The sequence below is a fragment of the Pyxicephalus adspersus genome, chromosome 6 (genome assembly GCF_032062135.1).
Source record: "Pyxicephalus adspersus chromosome 6, UCB_Pads_2.0, whole genome shotgun sequence".
NCBI lineage: Eukaryota > Metazoa > Chordata > Amphibia > Anura > Pyxicephalidae > Pyxicephalus > Pyxicephalus adspersus.
In genome coordinates this window covers 2,767,402-2,792,330 of record NC_092863.1, presented here as the reverse complement: position 1 = coordinate 2,792,330, position 24,929 = coordinate 2,767,402, and the positions used below count along the sequence as shown (strand labels likewise).

Below are 24,929 nucleotides of genomic sequence, written 5' to 3'. Positions count from 1 at the left end.
AAGGAAAAAAGGATTTTGTTTTTTCATTTAACCTGCAATAAGAGGATGATGCTTGTATTCTCAATGGTTGATGCAGGTACTTTGCACACCTGTGTCATTGTTTTTGTAGCAAGGGCTACAGTCAGAATGCGGTGAGGAAGCATGATGAGATATTCAATAGATACCTGCAGGAATGTAGGGGAACACACCCAGAGCTAATGACGACTACTTGCAAGAGAAACATCTAGGTCAGCCATATACACACAGGTTATATAATTAGTAGATGACTGCTGGATTAATCAGCGATTACCTTTACCCTATATGACCGGCTATGTCATACCTTAGGAAGGCAATAAAAATGTATGATCTGTAATAAAAATTAGCTGGCAAAGTGGGAACGGTGCCAGCATATTCATTTCCCAATACCCAGGCGTGGCAATCATACCACTCTCCCATATAGGGGAATGAAAGGTTCCACATCACCATTACGAGTACACTTCCCTCCTATAGTCTGGAATGCTTTTAGGTATGTCAGCATGATACAAATCCTAAACTATTTGGGAAGGTTCACAGATTTCATGAAAAAATGAATAAAGATCAACTGAATATGACTCCTGTATACATGATAGAATGTAGCTTTGCTATAAGAAACTGTAAATACAAACCAAGGTTGGATCCACCAAGGTCTATGAGGGTTAGGAAACGGCCATAGCACATTAAGTAAACAAGAACACGTGGCACTTTGGCAAAACATAGGTTGGACGTGTTGATACATGCTTGTCCAGAAAAATAGATAGGGAAGTTTGCCAGGTGCTAACGAAAGCTTATGGTTGACCTTCTCAAAAAAGTCCCACACCTTTCTACAAAACGTTAATATCTAATCTTTCAGTAAGTACAAGTGAAGGTTTATGCATTACAATCTTTATGCTTGTACATAAAGTGCAGATTTTATCACGGATAGATTCCCACTTTAAGGAAGTGAGTGTGGGGTCCAGGAATCAGGGTAAGGGGGGTGGTAGTGTTAGGTGAAGATTGCTAAACAGGTTAGCTGGCCTGTTTCTTCTCACAAGCCAATGCCTGATATTATCCACTCGGCTGGGGTCGTACAGCTCTGTGCCAGGAACCAGACATTCCTCAAAGTCTTAAATTCCCAACACTGGCTGGCAAGCTGACAGCAACCCCTCCACCTCCCACCTGCCATTAACTGGAATCCAGACAGATGTCTACAGCTGGAGATCAGCCCAACAACTTGCAATCATCCATTAACTGCCTGCCCTCTTCAGCTTTGGAGGAACTGGAAGTCCCAGGATGCCTCCGACATCACAACACCTGCCAACTACTGGAAAGCCTATATTCAGGACAAAGGTTTTGGAAGAATGTTTTTAAGAGGCATTCTGATGTCCAGTCACCTGACCAATGCCATGTCACATGATCTCTGCAAAAGTAGATCTCAGGCAGTTCAGCAAACTTGCATCAAAGTCATTCTCTGCATTGAAAGATTAGAATATACACAAGGCAATAACTATTCCGGCTGATAGGTTATCTAACATTATATTGAAGATTCTAATAAGAGCTTTCCTTTGAGTGAACTAAAAACATTTGAGGGGAGTAAAACAACTATTCTACTTCAAAAGCACCACCCCACCTTGCAAGCCTCCCATACCAAAAAAACATGCCACCCCACCTTGCAAGCACCACCTTCAAAAATCCGCCAGCTCACCTTGCAAGCGCCCCCTCCAAAAATCCGCTGGCCCACCTTGTAAGCGCCCCCGCTCCAAAAAGGCACCGCCCCACCTTGCAAGCACCAACTACAAAAATGAAGTGCCCGATCTTGCAAGTGCCCCCTCCAAAAATGTGCCGACCCACCTTGTAAGTGTCTCCGCTCAAAAAACGCACCGCCCCACCTTGCAAGCGCCCCCGCTTGAAAAAGCAACGCCCTCAAGTACTGTGTTGGGCTAAACAAGAAGCATTCTCTGTCTAACAAGACTCCAAGGAAACATAATTAGAGTTAAAAGCAATTTGTAATCTATAATTATCACGTTTTAACAAGTAGTTTAGGTCAATTCCACTTAGTATCCAAGACAACAGAAGTAAACCCTATTAAAAGGCAGAGATTAACTCGAAACTTAGTTATGCTGCAATTCTGGGTTTCATCTATTTATCATTCCGGCCAAATACCAACTAAATAGTGCAAAAAAAAAGCGCATCCAACTTGTGCTTCCAGTAATTAGTAGAGTCCTATGACACGTGCGAGTCACCTGCCAGGCCACTTTGCTAGAATGTCTAAATGTTCACAAGAGATAGAGATCTGCTGAAAATCATTTTTCCTGTGGTTATTTAGCACAGTTGTCAGTCAGCATACTACTGCAATATGCAGGGAAATAGTCTCTCTGGGATCAGCTGCAAAGTATTTGTAAATTATCTCAATCAGCTATCCATGAACAGAAAACAATTTTGCAAGCCAACTTACAAATTACTTTTGACAGCTATAGTAAACCATATTTGCAATGATAAGACAAAGGAGCTTCTACCTTCAATACCCTAACATTTTTGGAAGGTCAAACTGCGTGAAAGTTGCACTATGTTGGGTGAACGTCACTTGTCACCCGCAGGCTGTTTGCACATCCTGCACGGCATACACTTACTTCCTCCTTGCTTTGTTGTAGGGCTCCCTATGACGCTCAAAAGCAACCTCCCGTATTACCATGGAATAAAAAATGATTGCCAATGCAAAAAGAGGATTGTCATGTTTTTAAGCTCATTTGAACATTATGCTATTCAACACTGGATGACCTAACCCCTCACTGACATTTCCTGTCCTCTAACATTGCCAAAATGAAATGTGTATAAACTCTCTAGAGCCAAAAAAACGTTATATTGCAGCATACCAGGTGGTGTGGTGGCTGCATTTTTTCTTTTCTCCATGTTCCCGACCCTTCATCTAACACTGCCCATGCTAGGGTGACATTTACTGTGCCAGTGAGGAAATATCACCACCTTAGGACAAAGCGTTGTGTTCCTAACACATCCCCACCAAATCCATTGCAGGGTGAAAATATTCCGAAAAGCAGAGATTAAGCAAGAAATCTTAGCAAGAGTGCACATAACGTTATTCGTTCCCTGCATTTATGCCATTATTAATCAGCTTTGTCTTTATCAGAAACAAAATAGTTTATTTAAAAAATGGAACCAAATTTTTCAAGTTAACATACATTGTATATATTTTGCAGATATTCAGCAACAAGGCGCACAAAATAACCAAACCTTTACCCAATTTTTGTTATATTCCTATGATGTAAAGAGAATGCAGAAAATGAAGCATTCTGCATATTATCTTTGTCCTTATGTGCCCTTTACCATAGCAGGAAGAGTCAGTACCTGCTGGGAACCTGCCAAATACACGATTGAAGTTTACATCCCAAGCTGGGATTTCCAAAGACTCCATTATCTGCCGCAGTAACAATGCCTCCTGTTATACAAAGCCAAAACTGCCATCTTATTAAATATATATATATATCCCGGACTTGCATTAACAGCAGCCTTGTCTGGAGGTGGATGCGGAGTGAAGGTTGCCTGATGTCTCCAAGAGGATAAAAGGACAGACGTGATTTCTTTTTGTTTGTGAGATACATATCCCAAGTCAATGTGTGTTCAAGTCTATTTATATTTAATGTTTTCCATGTTCACTTGGTATGGAGCACAGGAAGGTGATGCGGGTATGGAACATTACATTTGGGGGTACTATGCCTATTGACCAAACATTGTGAACTTACAAGTCCCTGGCTAAAGTAAACTGAAGGTTGCTGAGATTTATCCAGCTCTGCTACACTATTTAGCTTGGAAAGGAATATTCACAAAATGTATTCTCTCCCACAGGTTCTCCTTCCTATGACTAGTCTCTTAAAATCTGCTTTTTTTTGCTACCTAGCTCTGCAACAGAATGCACAACGCAGGACCAGCAGTCCTACATTGTATGGATGGATGTAGGACTGTCAGTGGAGAGCAGCACTGGCTGTCAAGAGAATGAATATGCAGGGTTCTCCCCAAGCCCTTTTAGCTGGACGCACCACCCGGCACTTTTCAGCACCCACCTGGCTGTTTTTGGGTTGTTACTAAAGAGTTTGGACACAATACAGGGGCTGCCACCCACCTACAATTTCTTCCCACCTGGCTTAAAAAATTTCTGGGTTGAGCACTGAACATGCTTACATTAATTGGCTTGGAGAGGGATTGAAATTGGTTAAAACAAGAAATGATGCAATGCATGCAAGACAAGACGGATTCGTTGAGTGGTAAGCCTGAAGTTAAAGTTGAAGGCTTGCATGCAGTTTCTTGCAGTTTGTAAACAAGCACCCAGGGCTGGTGAAATAAAGTTTACAGTAGTGAATTCTCTGAGTTGTTGCACACCAGGAACAAAAGCCACTTGTGTCCTCCTTCCCTGACTAATGATTACAAGAACAGAGCACAAGGGCCTCTGGCACAGATCCCAAACACAGGATATGAATGACAGAAAATAAGAGTGTCCGCACCTCCCAAACTCTGCACGGCTGGTTAATGTTTTTAGACTTTGGAGTCTGCAAGGAATTTATGTACAACTTTGATTAAAAGAGCAAGTTACTCAACTGATTTGCTTCTGAGTCTCCAACACAGCACAAATTTCACAATCCCAATAATTAAATGATAAAAAATGAATTGGAATAGCTGAAAGGTTACTGCTGGGGATGTACTCAAGTCCTGACAATAGTTAAATCATGAAGATGTGACTGACGACAAGTGGTGGAAAGTTTGTTGATTTCAGAAATTGTCACTAGAAATCAGAAAAGTGAACTATCCTCAATGGAATGTATTGTGACGTTCAGGGTTATCTACAGGTAATCAAAGCTCGAGTTCTATTTTTAGCCTAGTACCCAATCATAAATCCTGCAGTAAAATCCTCATTTCCTAAACAATTTTCATCTGGACCTTTCATTTTTCACTTTTCTGAATGTACCAGGTCCATCCCTTGCATTATGGAGGCTCGGCATTGCATGTGAGCACTACACAGCTTACAGAATTCAAGAATCTATGCACGGTAACCTACCAATACCTGCTTGCATTGCAGAGAGCAATATCACCAGAATATAGGTAAAGAAAATAGATGGTTATGTTCTTTTAGTAGCATTTTAATGAGGTTGGACAGGCAATAGTTTTGAATTGGTAGCTTACATTATTATACCTGGTAAACAACTCACAAAAAGTCCTTTAAAGGCAGATACGTTCTGTACTGATCTTCCAAATCTTCCAATTGTATTTCTATATTTTCATACGGCTTTTTGATAGAGACTACATGTGGCCCTGTTAACACATTACCGTGTTTCCCCGGAAAATAAGACACTGTCTTATATTTTTTTTGGCTCCTAAAAACACACTAGGTCTTATTTTCGGGGTAGGTCTTAAAAATAAAAAACTTACCTTTCGGAAGACGCGAGCCCGAGTTCTGGCTTCTGACAGGCGGAGTGCATGTAGTATCACTCCGCCTGTGACAGGAGCCGGAACTAGAAAGAAAGCATCGGCTTGTGCGGCTCCGGAGTGTGCACTTCCGCATGCTTTCTTTCAGTGTCCCGCTGCCTTCACAGGGAAAGAACACGATTCGGTGAGTACTGTCCTCCGGTTTTTAATTTATGTATGCTTTTCTTTTCTTTCTCTCCTCTGACCTGCTGTATGTAGTTAAGGGGGATCTAGAGCAGGGGTGGGCTGGCTGTTACGGACCCCCGCGTGCGGGGGGGGGGGTTTGACGGGGGGCGGGCGGTAGGGCTTGCGTGCGGATTATTAAACTTTAGATTAGGATTTTAAATTTTAGATGGGGGTATTAAGCTTTAGATTTTTTAGGCTGAATTACAGTTTTGGGTGTGTTTTTTTTCTGAACTGGACAGATTTACACTAGGTCTTATTTTCGGGGTAGGTCTTATATTAGGGCAGGTTTAGAAAATAGTGCTAGGTCTTACTTTCGGGGTAGGTCTTATATTAGGGCAGGTTTAGAAAATAGTGCTAGGTCTTACTTTCGGGGTAGGTCTTATTTTCGGGGAAACACGGTAGACAGGGCCCGCTGTTATCTCTGTTAGGAAGATCTGAGTATCATACAGCCATTGTTGGGGTACCCATAGGCAAAGCAGCTGAAATAAGGATACTTGGGCAGGTCAGCACCACAGGGTTTAGAAGGCAAAAACCATATCATATACATAATACTTTTGCAAAATATGTACATTTACATCTATGTTAGATAGTGAAAAAATGTCAGGTAAACATATCTGATGATAGCAACCTTGATAGGTCATTTCTTGTATACGTCCCCATTACATTTCTAAAACAAGACAATTTCATTTACCTTTTGCAGTTGTCAAATAGTTAAAAAATAAAATTTCCAGACAAAAGATTCTAGGTTGTCCCTTTTGTACCGATGTCAGAAGAGATTGTGAATAGGAAACCTGCTGATCTGCTATGAGTAAAAGTGATCAGACATGAGGATAAAGTTTCTTTGATGGAGAAGAATGGGAGCACCTGCACAGCCTAGCTCTCATGCGTTATTCATCCCTGGACATGCAAGGCCTGAAATAAACATTTCCAACCCATCCTCCAGTCTCCTGGTGACAACAGAGCCACACAAAAAAGATGTCAATGATAACAGGGGACTCCTGCCTTGGCATCCGAGGCCCTTTTACATTTTCAGCATTGCAGCAAGTTTTGTACATGAAAAAACAGATGCAATGTAATTCTAAACCTAGCAGGATGATTGTTTGCATTGGGCAAACAAAATGTTCATATTTTCCCTTAGTGCTGTCTCTTGCAGCCACTTCCTGTCTACATGCACTTGTCCTAACTTCAGATTCACATCCTAATAGTGGACAAAACAGGAGCAGAATTGGGAGTAAGCTGTAACCCTATAACAGACAGGGTCTGAACAAACTTTAATGGCAAGATTACCAGGAGGTTCTTGTATTGAAAAACATGGAAATTTTACACTTCAAACTACAAAATACAAAGTGTTTGGACCAACAGCTTCTGAGAATTTTCCATGCATGCTTTCAACAGAGGTATCAGCGTGAAACAAAAACCTTGAATTTCCATGTTACAAGGGTTGATAGCAAGTATTTTTTCCATCGGCTGTTTCCTGAACTGTGACCTCTCAGAGGTTTAGTAGGTAGAATTTGTTCAAGTATCTGTAAGACTGCTTCAGTCAAAATAGCTTCGAGCAGTTTTACACCAACGTGCAGACAATCACACAGGTTTGGTCCAGGACAGAAGTCCCCAAAAGGTGGATCGGGATCTACCAGTAGAACGCAAAGGCATTGGGAGTAGATTGCGGAGCCGGCCTTCCAAAATAAATTACCGCGCAGAGAAGTTATTAAGTCTAAGTTTTTATCGTTAATAGATCATTTTGACTTGGTCATTTTAAAAGTAGCTTGCAAGCCAAAAAAGTGTGGGCACCCCTACTCTAGGACTAAAGCAGCATCATTTACACTACACAACATTGACTAGACTTTTATTACGTTGATTTTTGACCAACATTTAATACATTTGCTAATATGATTAGGATTACTATTTGCTGAAGGGAATACTACCTAACTAGCCAATGGGAGAGCTCCCTGCACACTCACCAAAAGCTCGGCCAGTAATCTGTTTCAATATTTCTGTTAGATGTGAACGCTACCAGCAACACGTCAGCTTTGTTGGTCAGTGGGTATATGGCGGTCAATCAAAATGGCGCAGATCATCTTACACTGATCATGCACCCATCTACTAACTCATGGCCACCTTAAGTTTGGAGGTCCAAACCAAAATCCAAAGGTCAGAGTTTTTTATCTTAAGCCAAACGTCTCAAGTAAAAGTCTAATTTAAAAACTGGAAGACCTGGGAGGGTAGACACTGGCATAAACAATGATAGCCTGATTGAAAATAATTGCACGGGTAACCAAAGACCATTATATGTAGCCATATTGTTATTAAATAATCATATCTCCACAACTCAAGTTGTTGCTGGCAGTCCCAAGAGGTCACCAAGGCAGTGCAGTGGCATCCTTGTTACTGCTAATGAGCAGCCGGTGATACCCATGAGTATTTACAACAGCATCACCAAGCAACATTAGATAGTTTAGCAGTCCTATTTACTAACCTGAAGAACCTGCAGACAACAGGACCTCAAAATATTCCCTAATTTCAAGCTGTGCTCCTGTCCTGCTAACATAGCACTGTTCTCAGCACTTGTACTACACTGGCAGAAACCAAAACCTTCAATTGTGCAGTTACCACAATGAATAAAGCTGTCATAATTATGCCTTCATTTACAGTTGACAATACTCATTATAACAATAAAAAGGTGTCTGTTGAAATCCTGAGCTTGCAAACCAGTATCCAGCAGGTACATGTGTGTAATTATGTCAGCAGCTATGTCACTTACAATTAACAATTCTTTATAAGGGACAACTGTACCTCTGCATGAAGCATCCTCACTTTGCAGAGGAGCTATTGGAGGCAGCCATGTATAGCTCTCTTGAGAATATGGAGAATGTATATGCAAGCTGAAAATGACTGAGAAAAATGTGAGTACAGTTCCTATGGGGCATATTAGTAAACATTGCTGAATTAATGAAAACAAATAGCAAAACACAGGATGTATAGTAGTGAGCCTGTTATAGCAACATGTCAACACGTTACAGGCAACGTAGCTCCAATCAGCATATTGGCCCACAATGCATAGTAATACTTCTGCAAATTTTGGTACACTGCACTGGAGAAAAAGGAGTTTTATACTTTTTTTGGCCACACATTTAAAATGAAGGAGTTGACTAAATCCAACACCCAAGAAAAGCAATGTACAAACAAGGCCCCAAGTGCACGGGTTGCACACAGGATTGCAATGTTCAGTAGAGGCCATCTGATCAAGGATGGATACCCAACCTCAATTTCTTCACTGGATGAACTTAAGCTCCTCAGTCCAAACTGCATTAATATACAACCTAGGAATAACAACATTTTGGACTGTAGACTGAGCTCTCGTGGGAACTGAACTAAGTTGTAGCACTGAAAAGGTCATGAGGCTATCCAGTCAACATGATGCTCCCGCTTAAATTATATGGAGGGTTGCGAAAGTATTTTATTCTTAAATCCCAGCCGCATGCCAAGTTACACGCATTAAAAGTGCAGCTTGCCAATAAAAAGCCGTAAACAGTAAAACTTCCTGGTCAAAGGAAAGTTTGTATGAATTGAGATCACATCACAATAGGTATATATTGGCATAGCAAAGACACAGAAGGGAAGGATTTGCATAGGATGTATGCTTGTAGACATTCAGAATTATACAAAGCATTGGAAACACCACGTACACGCAAATCCTTCTTGTGGCCATCACTTTGTACAAACCGATGTCTCATAGCATGGGATAGACGCAGCAAGCAAATTACTTAACTGAATTAAACGTCAAAATCATATGACGTAAGCATCAAGAATGAAGAAAAGCTTGTTTGTTTCAGTGGTGTTACGCTATAGGAAACACCCCAAGGCAGTATAAAATTTGGCCCCCGCTACTTAATTGTCTTAATCTCGAGTGCGGAAAACTATTCTGTGAGATTGCAACACCTCAATAATTGAACCATTATTCAGCAGTTACTTTCAGCCATGCCTGTTTTCACCAAGGAAAAGGAACAATTCCCCAAAACAAGGACCTTTTTGAAATATTCCTACTTTTTGCTAGCACAGTATAGGTGTCAGATGCTCTTTATAAAGACATTAGGGGTCTTTTAGACACTGGTTTTCCCTGCCCTCAGCTCCAAGCAAAGCATCATTTACCCAGCTTTTCAGGAATTTCGACAGCTCCACAGTGCTCAGGGGTGACCACCTCCGGGGTCTGAGGACCCCAGGAAGAACAGGAGCGCGCAATACATGATGAGACTGATAAGGGCCAGGGTGGCTCTAAAGCCACCCAAGATCTCTAAAAAAAAACAAAAACAAAACAGACACTACTGAACCCAACACAATGACTTCTAGAACACAACGCCAACAAAAGTGTCAAACTCTACAGAGCAGAGTAAAGCAGGCATGTTTGCAAGCTGATGAGCTGGTGTGCCTTGGAAAGTTTGGACTTTTAGGATAAACTTGCTTCAGCACCACTACCAAAATGGCATGCATTGTGTATGAGCAGCCCATTCACTGATATCTTGCACCCTGCATTAATGAACACATTCATGCATAAATATACCCCTGTTAACGTCAAGCCTTTTTGTATCTAACTCAAATAAAGATGTGATCTTAATATACAAAAGGGGAGCGAGACATCTAAAAATGATAAACAGACCTTCAAAAGAACACAAATTCACTAATGGTTACAACCATACATCACTGTAAACACATCAAGCAACTCCCGCTACAATGAATCTGCTTAGGCAGCAAAAGCAGAAGTGTGGGGGATGTTATTCTAGCAGAGGGAACAAAATTAATAAAGTTACAAAACAAACCTTCAAATATGCAATATTAACATGTGGAGGCTTGATGAGGAGTAACAAATGAGATGTTATTTTGGAAGCAAGGAGAAATAAGCTTTTAACGCTTTATATATCAGTATGGCAGCACATTAAGGCAAAACAGAAAAACTTTTTTGCTGCGATTAGTACACTGGGAACAGGGATTTGAGCTTTGACCTCGACATCTACAAGGAGATAAGAGAAAAGCATGCCACAAGAGGCAAGGAAAGTTTAACACATCCAAAATTAGTTATATGATTCTATCCTAAATTTTGCAATTTATGAGCTCCTAATTCCCAAGTTCGAATTTCGATCAGGACACTATCTGCATGGAGTTTGCGGGTCCTCCGGTTTCCTCCCACATTCCAAAAACATGCAGGTAGGTTATTTGGCTTCCACCAAAATGACCTTAAACTAAGTTAATGACATATAGCTATGGTAGGGACATTAGATTGCGAGCCTTGTGAGATAGTGACATGACTATGGACTTTAAAGCGCTGCGTAATATGTCAGTGATATATAAATAATGAATAATAGAAATCAACAATCCCACTTCTCGTAAAATAGCCACTGTTAGAAAATTTTTTTGTTTTAGAAAAGTAAAGAAAATGGCCTTTGAAATTATTTAGTTCATGGGAAGGGTTTTTTTCTCAACAGAAACGTTTGACTTAAAAGGTCAGTAAGGATTATTTTTCCTGTAAAGTGACGTCAACTTTTGTTATTTGCATAATGTGAGGAAGGGTTAGAACAGTTTTGTGTTATCTGTAGCATTTAGGACAGGTAAAGAAGTCACCCGGGCAGGTTCCACTTTAAGGCCTAGCAGGTCATTCTAAAGTATTTTCGCTCTTAAACTGGGGGTTTACCATTTTATTAATGTTTATTAAAGTTTAAAATCAAGATCTTTATTTTTTTCAACCATAAGAAATCCAGCAATTACCTTTTCTCTGGAGAAAAATCCGAAGTAAAGGGTTGGCGGTTGTTATTGCTTTATGGTAGTTGTCGTCATTGTTGATGGGAAGTAAATCCCCGTGAATATCGGCATAACCCACCAGTACCTCCACGTTAGGGATTTTATGCACATGCTGGAGTAATCCATAGAATTCCTCGAATTTCCCAGGCTTTGATCGCTCCAGAGCAAACCGACGAAACTCCGCCCCGAACTGATGGAAGGAAAACATTTCTATTAGTACAGAAAAGTCTAGACAGCAATAAGTTATGTGATTATACAAGTTACATGACCCAGCCACTGTATGTGTACATGCATTTTGTTGTGCTGAATGTGGAGGGATCAGCATGTGTTTTGGATAACCCTGGTCAAATGGTTGGCCGTGCTCCATGTTTCATCACACATTTTTAGTAACTCATTTGCATTATTTTATTCACTACAAAAATGGAAATATGACCTTAGTCTTATTTTGACTTTGTATTGTTATACAGATATAATTGTCTTAGCCCTTCTCTGTAATTCATTTGTACAGAATATGTATAAAGTAAACAGGGGATTGCTGGGTATGTGGAAAATTTATTTACAGGTAAAGATAGAGCTGCTCCAACTCTCTGGAATGGTCTTCCTCGCCCTATTCGGCTTGCTCCTACTTTCTGCTCATTTAAAAGAGCGCTCAAAACTCATTTTTTCAAACTTGCCTACCCGTCTTCTTCTGTCTGCTAAACCCTCATTACTTCCCACCACTACATATCGCCCATCCTATTGTGTGTGAAATTCCCCCACCTACTAGATTGTAAGCTCTTCGGGGCAGGGTCCTCTCCTCCTGTATCACTGTCTGTATTAGTCTGTCATTTGCAATCCCTATTTAATGTACAGCGCTGCGTAATATGTTGGCGCTATATAAATCCTGTTTAATAATAATAATAATAATAGTTAGGAGCCAGGGAGACCAACACAGAAGTCAGTGTGATAAATGAAGGTGCCAGCATAGCTTTAAACAGAAAACTTTTACACAAGAATGAGATGTTCAAAGTAAAGATAACAATACTTCCCTCTTTAAATAGACATAAATTTAAATCTAAATCAGACTAATAAAACTCTAGGAGTGTATTAACTAGTAAGAGCTACACATGGAGCCATTTATGCACAAAACAAATTGAAGTTTATGGCCTGGAAGTTTAAGCATGAAAGGTAAACTAGTGATCCTGTTAGATTTTGATGCTGCTTTGAGCCAGCTGATGTGTTTTCCTATCAGGTTTTAAGTGCGTGCCCCAAACAGGTCCATACTTTCCAGCCTAAAGCTACGTACACACGTCCAATGGTTCCTGCTCGATAATAATATCGGACGAAAATCTGGCATGTGTACAGCGCCGGTCATCCATCATCCGAATGACCGTCCTTGCGGATCCACGGACGATGAACGATCATAATCAAGTGAAGGAGAGAGCGCACAGAGGGGTGCAGCTCCGTCCTTCTGCCCCCTCCCCTCTCCATAAAGCAGAATGATGCTGTATGTACAGCACTTGTTCATGCATCCTGCAGTCCTTTGTCGTTGGAAAGAAATATGAAGGATCCTTTCCAACGACAATAATTGCACGTGTGTATGCAGCTTAAGAACTAGTGTCAGGGCCGGAAGCAATGGGAATATCCCTATTCTTCTTACAATCTAAGATTGGGCTGTACCAAATATGCTGCATGTGGCTTTCATTTAGTTGGATGCACAAAATCTACTGCAAGGCAATCTAGATTCCCAGAACTAGAAATTAAATTTAAATATGATCAAAGGACAGTCCTGTATGTTTTTTGGAAACCCTATCTCTTGTTGAAGGAATTATTGAAAGCCTAAAGGACCAATCAAAGTTACAAACTGGCTGAATTCAAGAACAGAGGGGCTGGTTGGTATTTATGTGCACCCTTGGTTTTGGGGGTCCCCATGATACTGGCAAGGCATATGAACACCTATTTGGACACCTCTAGGCAAGCTAGCAATTTACCCATTTTACACTTGGACCAAGGAGCAAATAAGGTTGAAAAAGCCAAACTGTTCATTAACTTTAGACTTTTGAGAAATGATCTGCATTGAACATCTATGCAAGAATCTGTCATTTCCAACCCCTATTTAATATACAGCGCTGCGCAATATGTTGGCGCTATAGAAATCCTGTTTATTAATAATAATAATAATAAAAATACCACAAAAAGGTGATTGCAAAGGGGGCTTTGCAGCAGTTTTGGTGCAGCAAAACTCTAAATTGGACAGATCCAGGCAAAAAATCCTTTCACCCTCGAAAAAAGTTAACTGAGAATATTACTCTAGTTGAGACGTTTTGCTTTTATCTAGTGAAATGTACTTTAAGTGGAAATTTTAGTGCTCTGTTTTTAATCTGAAGATTCATTTGACAGGCTCTATTATTAAACAGGATTTATATAGCGCCAACATATTACGCAATGCTGTACATTAAATAGGGGTTGCAAATGACAGACGAATACAGACAGTGATACAGGAGGAGAGGACCCTGCCCCGAAGAGCTTACAACGTACAATCTCTACCCTCATAGGTTCCTGTTTATAGCGATCCATCGAATGGATACGCTTCATGAACATGCTACGTAGGCAGAACCTTCAGCTGTATAGCTGACGCCTCCCACGAGCGCCGGCTACACACATATCGGACACACCTAGCAATGACTAAGAGGTCAACACACAGGAGTGAGAAAACACTAACTGCAAATAATAGGAAGCACAATACCTCCAGCCTGAGTCAAGCAAGATAAACATTAAACACATACACTAAAAGGCTTATGTAGCATAACTCATTTGTACCTCATCTAGGAGGTTATTACATAGTTTCGCCGCAGAGGTATGCAAATAAATTCCATAAAACAATGGGTGACCCTTCGTCTTTCTCTGTACAAATGCCATTGATAATCGTCACACCAAGACTATTACATCAAAACTTAAAGTGGTGATGTCTCAAAATCAAGGTCAGAAGAAATTGACTGGCACTGGGGTCCCAGAACAAAGGGTCCGGCTTGTCACTTTCACCTATTACCAAAGTCACTTTAGCTTTTCTGAAACCTACCACTAACACCTTTTCTCTCAAGGTAATAACACTCCCCTCCTTTATCTATGAAGGAGCAGTGTTGCCTAATGGCGAGACTACAAATATGTTAACACAAGCAATGATCTTCTATTTGATATGTTAGACAAACACCCTCAATCTGCTAAAAATCCTGTAAAGGTGACAATTGCCGTTGCTGAACTGTTTTTATTTACACAGTTGCACGTTATTTTGAAGGAATGTAGTAAACTCTTTCTATAGATTATGAGAGGTATTAGATTTTACCACAAAGCAACACTGCTCCTTCAAAATGACACCCTGGGAGAGGAAAAGCCAAGACCTGGTAAGTTTAAAAGAATGCCTTGTTTGGTGTTCTAATTAGTTATATTTCAACACAAGAAGAACACAAGTCTACTGCATATGCAGACTAATACAAATCTTCGACTCCAACCAACAGGATCAATATTCCAATTGGTAATTATTTAAAATCCCCTAACAATGGACACATCAAGACTTTGGCCTTCACATCTTTAAGATATCAAGTAACTTGTGTTCCAATTGAACAGGATACAGTTTATGTACATCAGATCAATTGCAATGTTGTGTTCAGCTTGTCCAATCTATCCAAACCTGATTAGAAAACAAAATGCTGACTGATGAATTCCCCTTAGATAGGATTGTTGTATTGGATCAGATATCTAAATGAAAATCTTGTATCAGAGCCCAATGAGGAGCCAGTACAAACCTGACACGCAGAACAATTTGTACACCTAAGCCAGGTGAACACAATGCTTTTGGTAAGCCACCATTCAATTGTTTCAGAAGAGCCACAATAATTACATCATGGGAAGAAATGAGGGGAAAACATACACCAATGTCATGACTCGCAAACGAAATTATTAGGGATTTTCGGATTGTTTAGTGAGGGGTCACTGCCATGACAGCTTGTGAATAACCACTGATAGGTTCTCTTTAATGTTCACACAAATTTTAATGTTGATTTCAACATTACGTTCAGACAAACCTTGAGATGGAAGCCTATACAAAAAAATCTGCCAGTCTGAAGAGGGTGCTTGTTCTTCAAAAAAGGTTCTTGGTATGCACTGCACCCTTACCAAGAAAAGAGGGCAAAGGCGGCACATTCCTGCGTTACACAAGGATCACAGCGAGAATGGAAAGCTGGTTAATAAAGTACTGAGACACTTTTAAGGCTGCCAGAATGTAACAGGGCAACCAAAATGAATGATAAAAGACAAAGCTGAACTGCACTGAGATTTGTACATCTGAAAACCACAAAGGAGCCAATTTATTTGTTAAGAGCAAGAGTCCCCGTTTTTCCCCTAAGCAACACTTAGGGCCCCGGTCCCTTCTCTAGTGTGTGACTGGGCATTAAAAGGAGAAGCAGCTGACTGAGCTCATGTATGTTGCCATGCTTTATTATATACACAACTAACCCTTTCAATTTCTTCCTCTCCCAGGCTCAACTTTGTTAAAAAAGAACTGAAAAGAAGTTGCTTAGCCAAATCCAAGTTCTAGCATCCTTAACACCCTAAAATACAATATATATATTAAAAAATGAGTTACACTGATTTGTATGTTATATCAGCTGGGAGCTTAGCTTTTGTGGTTTCTATACATTGTCAAGCATATCAATAAACTATCTCATTCAATACAATGTGCATTGTCATGCAAAATGAAGCTCCTTTCCCTGTGAATTGGAAACCTGAATGGGACCATACAGGACAAAACCTCTCTGGTTTCTGTGTGGAAATGACAACAATACCTGTAGATAACTATGGACTTCCTAACAAGCACTGCAAAATAAGATTAAATGCTTAGAAGCCTGCTGGGTATCATTGAGCCTTAGGGCTCTGTACAAAGTGAATATATAGCACGGAAGGCTTTTGACATTTCAATTGTACTTTACGTATTGCTCACGTAATGCTGGCTGCAGTCACGAGCCCGGAAGCTGACGAACATTGATTGTACCTGCTGAAGCGGGCCAACAAGCGCAATAAAAGTAATGGCAATAAAAGTGTCATAGCCTTTCAAGAAAAACCCATTTGAAGGAAATGAAGTTCTCTTTGCCAGCACTTCTTCCATAAAAGAAACATTAAATTACTTTTTCATTCAGCAGTTATTCTAATCCAGGGCAGCAATAGAATCGGCATTGCAAACTGCATAGATCACAATCACTAAACCCCAACAATTAGTAATGTCATTTCAATATTTTTAAAACTGCAATCTAAGATCCCTACAGGCACTTAACATATAGTCCAGGGGTGTCAAACCCAAATACACAGAAGGCCAAAATTAAAAACTTAAGACAAAGTTGCGGGCCAACCTTAAAATTTATTTTAAAAAAGTAGGAAATGTTTTCTTCTCATTCGATATAAACCCTTTTCATTCGGAAACAAAGAGGTTTTGCTTTACATTCAATCTGGAACAAGCTTATGATAAAGAGGCATACATTATTTTTTCATTTTATTTAGGAAAAAATCTTATGCTCCTCTCTCCATTTGTAGCCTTCGGAGTTAAATTTCAAAGGTAACCTTTTTGAAGAGGGTAACAATAATAACAATATTCTTCTATGAAAATCCAACTATTCCAGTCCATGCCTGGAGTAGCAAGGAAAAGCTGAGGGGGAGTGCTGGAAATGACAGAAGCGGCCAATGCGGAGCTAAATCTTATGAGTGGCCCACCGCTGAAACTCCCTCTTCATTGAAATAGCACCGCTACTACAATTCCCGGCATTATTTGTGTCTATAAAACAGTCCCACTGCGGGGCCACGCATAGGCAGAGAGCCCGCTGGTCTATAGACGCGAGTGATGCCAGGAACTGTAGTAGCGGCGATATTTTAATGCAGCAGCGGGCCAGCTGCAGTTCATATTTAAAAAAGTACATTGGGGGCCAGATTTGGCCCCCCTTATATAGTCTATCTCTGTCTCTTGTGTTGTCACCTTATCACAAAGGCTTCAGTGTTTCGTCACATTATACAGGTAAATTTCACTGTTAGCACCATCAGAAAAATCTACGCCAAAAGGCTAATAAAATGTAGGAGTGTATGTAAATAAGCTGCAAGAAAAAGGAAGCACACATGCAATAATAGACTAAAAAAAAAAAAAAAAACACACATTTTATTTTTTAAAAAGGTATTACGTATTCATGATATACAATGCTCAAAGCAAATTGTCATTTAGTTCTTTGAATTCTCCAATTTCTTTTAACATTCAGATTTTGCTTATTTCCTTATGCCAGCATTCTATAGGCAACTACATAAGCTGAAAAGGTATTAGGACAATTGTGCACAATGAATTCTTCTATTCATACAGTAACAGATTAGATAATCTATATAGTTTTCCTTGTTGATTTACAGTCCAATATTGATTGCAAAGGTAGACTGAAAATGTTCTCATATATTCTACGTTACATATAGGAATGGTGGGAAGCCTGCAACACTGCGCTGTCCTTGCATAGGATAATTGTGGTAAAAAGCAGGATGGGTTCTGTAATCAAACTGAAGATAACCATCCCTAGAGACAGGTCTGTAAAAAACAAATGCTCCAGCTCCTCGTTTTTTTAAGTTAATGGTCGTCTTCTAGAGCTGTATATCAGAGAGAAACTTAAGTGATTCTAATGCTCACTGCAAATGCATCGTCAATTCTGGAGCACATCCACAAGCTTGCTGTACTGCATGCCTATGCAGATGAAATGCTGTGAATGCCTAATGAATGCTTAGGCTAGGGGAGTTCTACTGGAAGCCAAGTACAGCTTTATAACATTGTTTTCAAACAAAACCGCATTGTAAGGTAATTTAACAAAATGCAGCCTTAACATATGAATGACATTTCAGGTATGTTACCCGCAGCTTTGCTGCACTCCGACTGCAGTGTCACCTTTTTGGAATCAGTATCTATGAAAACTTTTTTGCTTTGGATGAGGAAAGAATACAAATTGAAAACAAGTTTTACTGCATTTGGTGGCTCCAGTAGGGGGATTAAAGGTTACATTTAGTCAAATTGTATTGAATATGTTAAGATACTTTACAACAGCCTGAAAATGTTTTATTTTTTTACATGGGGGAACCCCCAAAGGGCACCTGACAATAGTAACATCCGCAGCAAACAGTACATTAGTGTGGTGGTCATTGGTAAGAATTAAGTGGCCACTGATAGCAATATTTAAAGCCACCTCAACGAGTAACGGGCACAAATTGCTTTATTCTCGTGGAAATCCGATCAATGGAATCTGGTGGTCACTCAACAGATTTTTACTCCTTTGGAATTCCCTCCAGGGCCAGCCTGTAGTTGTTCCTTGACCACCGTAATATGGTAAAGAGAATCTATAAACTTTAAATAGGTGAGTGACAAAGTACAAAAAACTAAGTTATTTTCAGAGCTTTGTAAAGTCTCCATTTTTCCAGTACAGGTAAGAAATGCACAAACTGATTTGGGAAGCCATGCTATGTTTTTCCAGCTTCTGACGAGGAAATATATAGCAGTGCTCAACCCAGAATTTTTTTTGAGCCGGGTGGGAAGAAATTGTAGGCGGGTGGCAGACCCTGTATTGTGACCCAACTTATCAGTAACCATCCAAAAACAGCCGGGTGTTTGCTGAAAAGTGCTGGGTGGTGCGCCCGGCTAAAAGGGGCTGGGGAGAACACAGTATAGCAATTTACACAGCATTGAACAACGGAGATTTCCCAACAAACTCTGCCCGGGGGCCAAATTTGGCTCCCAACATTCTTTTTTTTGGCCCCCAAAGGAACCCTAAATATGAACTGCAGCTGGCCCGCCGCTGCATTGGAATAGCGCCGCTATTACAATTCCCCGCATCGCTCGCCTATATAGACCAGCGGGATCTCTGCCTATGCGTGGCCCCGCATTGGACTGTTTTAAAGACGCAAATAATGCGGAGAATTTTAGTAGCGGCGCCATTTCAATGAAGAGGGAGTTTCAGCGGTGGGTCACTCATAAGATTTAGTTTCGCATTGGCCACGTCTGGTATTTCCCGCACTTCCCATCAGCTTTTCCTTGCTACTCCAAGGCATGGACTTGAATGGTTGGATTTTCATAGAAGAAAATTGTTATTATTGTTAGCCTGTGCAAAAAGTTTACCGTTGACATTTAACTCAGAAGGTCACACACAGAGAAAGAGGCATAAGATTTTTTCCTAAATTAAATAAGAAAAAATATTTTTATGCGTCTTTCTACATTATAAGCTTGTTCCAGATTGAATGTGAAGCAAAACCTCTTTGTTTCCATATGAAAAGGGTTTATATCTAATGAGAAGGAAATATTTCCTCAATTTTTTCAATAAATTTCAAGGTTGGCCCGCGACTTAATCTAAGTTTTTAATTTTGGCTGTGTATTTAAGTTTGACACCCCTGCTTTAAAGAGTCAAGTCGCTGCAATCCTCCTACTGTACACCATTACATAAATTCCAGGCAGTGCTAGCTTCCTCCTCTCGTCTGTCATTCCATACATTACACCTGCAAGTTATCCAACCCGCTGCACCAGAAAAATTAACCACACAAAGCAATTTCACTTCCCTGTTACGTGTTCTCTGTGAACGTGCCTACACATTCATTTAGCAGTCCTTGCGGAGAATGAAAAAGGTACAAAGCGCACTCCTGCCAATAAATGTGCCTATTCCTCTCTTTTTCCCAGGACTGTCCCTATAAATAGCGACGGCACAAATCTGCAGCAGGTTTTATGGCAGGTGCAGAGGCTGCCAAAGCTCACCTGCAGCACATTCTGCAAGCCAGCCAAGAAGCAGTGTCAAAGCCGTTTAGCTCACGGCCGCTGCTGCTATGGATTAGAACCGGTTCAAGCCGTGACGTCACCGGGGAAGAACTGCCTGGCACTTCTCAAGGCGGCCGGGGCTAATTATAACCCCAAGGGCAGATTTTTTTTACCTGGGGTAGCCTATCCCCCAAAGCTTGCATTCAAAATAAATACACCGGATATCCACAACAGAAATATTCCTGATACACTTCAGTAGAGCAGAACACACTCAAGTATTAATACAATTTTTACCAAAATTTTAGGCAAAGTAAATTCCCACATCAGCATTCTAATGCCCAACAGCCATGGCTCTGCTGAGTTGCTCCCAAAAACATGCAAAAAAATAAGCTGAATGCAGCAGAATCATCAATCAATATACCCTGCAGACTGGTATCCAAGGTGCATGTCAATGTATCATTAAACAGGATTTATATAGCACCAACATATTATGCAGCGCTGTACATTAAATAGGGGGTGCACATGACTGACGGATACACAGCGACACAGGAGGAGGAGGGGGGGACCCTGGCCCAAAGAGCTTGCAATCTAGGAACATGAGAAAGTACCCATTTAAAAAAAAAAAAAAAGTTTAAAACTATGTACACGGGTCAGGCAACCATTCAAATGCACATTTGCAGCTGAAAAAAAACAGCACTGACTTCCAAAATTTTAAGCTACCCATCCCAAGTCCTAACACAGTGGTCAAAAGCCAAAAATTTTATTAAGCCAGGTGGTAGGAAATTGTAGCCTGTATTGTGACCCATTTCTTCAGTAACCATTCAAAAACAGCCGGGTGGTCACTGGAAAGTGCTGGGCGGTGCGCCCAGTTAAAAAGGACTGGTGAGAACACCAACAGGTAACCCTAATACATAATCACCCCCCAAAAGAAAGCTTACAGGTACCCTTGAGCTTTTACAAAATCCATGCCACCTGATACCCAATATCAGTATCAAAAAAGCAGCAAAGGTCTACTGGCATTAAAACAGACTTAAGACTGATTATTAGCAAAATGCACTTTGCTATGTGAGCGTATTTTTTCACTAATATTTGCACAAAACCACAGCCAAGGAGTGGCCCCGACAGCCCAGCCAGCACCATTAGCATCTGCATGTGGCCCATTTAGCGTAAAAAGTTCAGCACCAATGCCCTTTGCTCTTAGGTACAGTTATGTGCGCCGGCAAGGTTAAAACTCGATGCAGCAACCACGGTAGGCAGCGCCATCACTCAGTCCATTAACCCTTTCAGCAATAAAGCAGAGGTTCGTGTAGAGAAGGGCCCCCATTATATAAATAGGTACGCTCATGTTAGCAGGATGTACCCAGATCTAATTTTAGCTGTTACAATTACACAGGAACACACCTAAATTATGTAAGCAGTGTAAACACAAAGCTTGTGAATACCAGGCTGAATTTCTGGACAAATACACCAAGGGATGGTCCTGTGTACAAAGGCGGGCATGCATGCCCAAGGAAATACCCCACAAACAGGGCGCCCGCTGCAGATTTGGAGTTATTTTCTATGCAGACTGAAGGAATTCCTCTATTGATGAAACTGGAGCAATGATTACAGGAAATTTGCATCTGCTAGCTCTGTTTTTAGCAGGTGCCCCAGTATTCACCTAACAACTCCTAAATAGCAAGTGCCCCAAATACCCCCACCAGGTATTGCCTCCCTTACTGCACCCTCCTTATAACAAGCCCTGGAAAGAAGCTCTTAGACCCAGCGACATTCCAGAAGGTTTCCAGTTTCTTTGAAACAAAAGAAGTGCAACAAAGTCACAGCAAAAAGAGGGCATTGGGGCACTTTTGAAACTCATACCCCACACGCCCGTGGGGTGTAATGCAACAAATGGGGGAGGGGTGCACTTGCCCACCTGGCTGACACCGGGCGTTTTGGTAAAGCTGTAACGAGCCCATCAAAGGTGTAAAGAATCTCAGATACCCCCGTTCTCAATAATTACACCAACATGCTCGGAGGTGCTCAATATGCCTCCCTTGATCTATTCAAAAGTTGCCCCCTGGGGTATTCTTCTGTTACCCTGTGGCCCTATAACCTGCAACATTCCAGCAGGTGCCTTTATTCTTCCCACAGGAAGGGTCATTGTCCTCATAGGTGCCCCAACCTGTGGCATAAACCTGCTACCCATCAGGTGATGCCCCCAGCTATTCTTTTACCCTCCTTTATGCCCCCCCATTACAGCCCTTATTCCAGCCAGAACAACTTATTGCCCTTGTAGGATGCCCAACCCCCATTTCTTTAGTATTTGCCACATTCCCCCTTTTCTTTAGCAGCAGGTGCGTTTCTGCCGTTCCCTTACAGGGGTATCTTTTGCCCTCAGGGGCTAATACTACCCCGAGTCCTCCCTCCACCTTGCCCAATTATGGTTGCCCCTGTGCCCTCCTCCAAGTGGCATCCTGCCCCCCCCCCCCCCCATCATGTATTCACATTATCCTACTCTAGCAGGTGCCCCACTGCCCTCCCCCCACAGGTGCCCCTCTGCCCTTCCCCCCTAAGGTGCCCCACTGCCCTTCTCTCCTCAGGTGCCCTCCTGTACCCTCGCCCTGTACCAGGTGATACCATCTCCAAATACGACCTTTCACCTCAGGTGCCCCCATCTTTCCGTACCTTACTCTTCACCTCCACCGTGCTGAGTGACCTGCTGCTGGTACCCGGCGCCCGGTAAGTCCGGTTCATGTTGCCCGCTGCGCTCTCCGCTCTCCTCTGCACAGTCTCCTCAGTGACACGGGGACCGGGCCGCCTGCGTCACCGCCCCGCCCCCTTCTATACCAACACTCCTCCCGCCAGCCGGCGCGTGCACCTGGTCTCCGGAGCGCGCAGGTATTCCCGCCCCCTCCTCCACCTGGAGAGAGGAGCGCCGCTTACGTCATTACGTCACCGAGGCGGCCGCCATGGCAACAGTAACAAATGTGTGTCAGGGGGAGGAGCTTCGGTGCTGGGCTGAGAGAGACCGAGGTGCGATAAGATTGAGGGGAAACCTGGAGAGGGGCCACACCAAGATGGAGGGGATACAAACCAAGATGGGGGGGGGGGGGCTGGAGGGGTCAGAGGAACAAGAGGGCTAAGGTGAACTTTAAGGGAAATTAAGGAAGAAAACACTGGGGGGACACCGGGGAACACTGAGGAACCATGGGGGACACTGAAGAGCCTAGGGGGGGATATAAGAAATACCAAGTGGTCACATGACCTGTGTTGCCCACATAGGCTGTAGCAAAGTATGAGCTACCTAGGCCAACTGTCTGACCTCAACATGACCCTGAAAATACAAATCCAGGAATGAAGTTTGATCTCCTAATCTGCACACGGGTTGCAAGGTCAGGGCAGAGTATTGATCGCCCTGACCAACATGACAGCCAGGAAAATGAGCATTCAGACCCCATTATGGTTATCGAGCGATAATGTGACTACAAGTGACTGACTGCACACATATTGGTCCACTGTTGTCACCATGGACTACAGGAGCTCAGCAGGACCAAGATTAAAAAAGGGAAATTTAATATAAATTGCACACAGCAAAGTACTTCTATAACTAATAACACTGACAAATGCAAACCATTGCAGGAAAAACTGCTACAAATTACGCTGCACAGATGTACAAAGGTAAAGAAGGGATAATGTGACCAGCTAAAGTCTGCCCATGCTGAAATAATTATTAAACAGGATTTATATAGCGCCAACATATTACGCAGCGCTGTACATTACATAGGAATGTGTTGTTACTGTGTAATTGTCTGGACGCCTTAACCCCAGCATGCAAACACATGCGACAACAGCCAAGGGACAAAAAAACAGATTGGCTTATTATTATTATTATTATACAGTATTTATATAGCGCCATCATATTACGCAGCGCTGTACAAAGTCCATAGTCGTGTCACTAATTGTCCCTCAAAGGAGCTCACAATCTAATGTCCCTACCATAGTCATATGTGATTAATGTAGTCTAAGGTCAATTGTTAGGGAGAAGCCAATTAACCTAACTGCATGTTTTTGGGATGTGGGAGGAAACTGGAGTACCCGGAGGAAACCCATGCAGACACGGGGAGAACCTGCAAACTCCATGCAGAGTATATATATAGAGAGGAATATCAATGCATTCCAGTTGCAGAAACCCTTAGCTTGCACATTTATTCCTTTGATAGAGCATTGTAACTCCCAGCAAGCATGGAGATACCAAAAGAGCGATGTGGTTGGGAGAATATACAGAAGTTACAGGAATTCCAGGTACCAAAGCAGCATTTTTGGGTGTTTACACCCCAAGTACCCCTATGCTTTATCAGTTTGCGGGCTGGAAGATTCTCACCCGATACGGTCTTGGACAAGAATCTGACATGAGTACAGTAGTCAACTGACATCAGAACAGGGAAGGACTGCTTTAAAAGTAAAGGGAGAGTACTGCAGGTATTGCTACCCCCCCCCATTGGACAGAATTGGTGCCGTGTGTACATGCTAATCAGGCAGCATAAGACCTGGATAAGGTCTCATGCTGCCTGTCAGCCATCTCCCTCATGGATGTCTGACCGATTCCTGAAACTCAACCTGGATAAAGGGGAACTCCTCATCATTCCCCCCTCCACATTCCAAATCTCCCCCTGACATATATCTAACTGTTAACAACACTGTTATTCGGCCCTCCCCTCAGGCA

General features: G+C 41.7%; 1 protein-coding gene across 1 annotated transcript in view; it reads right to left on the bottom strand.

Moving 5' to 3' along the window:
- The window catches only part of PARD6B (par-6 family cell polarity regulator beta), a 31,022-nt gene extending 7,999 nt beyond the window's left edge, over positions 1-23,023 (bottom strand). The window contains exons 1-2 of the mRNA XM_072414152.1: positions 22,892-23,023; positions 11,410-11,632 (exon numbers count right to left, since the gene is read on the bottom strand). Coding sequence (XP_072270253.1) covers positions 11,410-11,632; positions 22,892-22,960 — 292 coding nt within the window. The 5' untranslated portion in view covers positions 22,961-23,023. The remainder of the gene's footprint in view (positions 1-11,409; positions 11,633-22,891) is intronic.
- Positions 23,024-24,929: the final 1,906 nt, after the last annotated feature.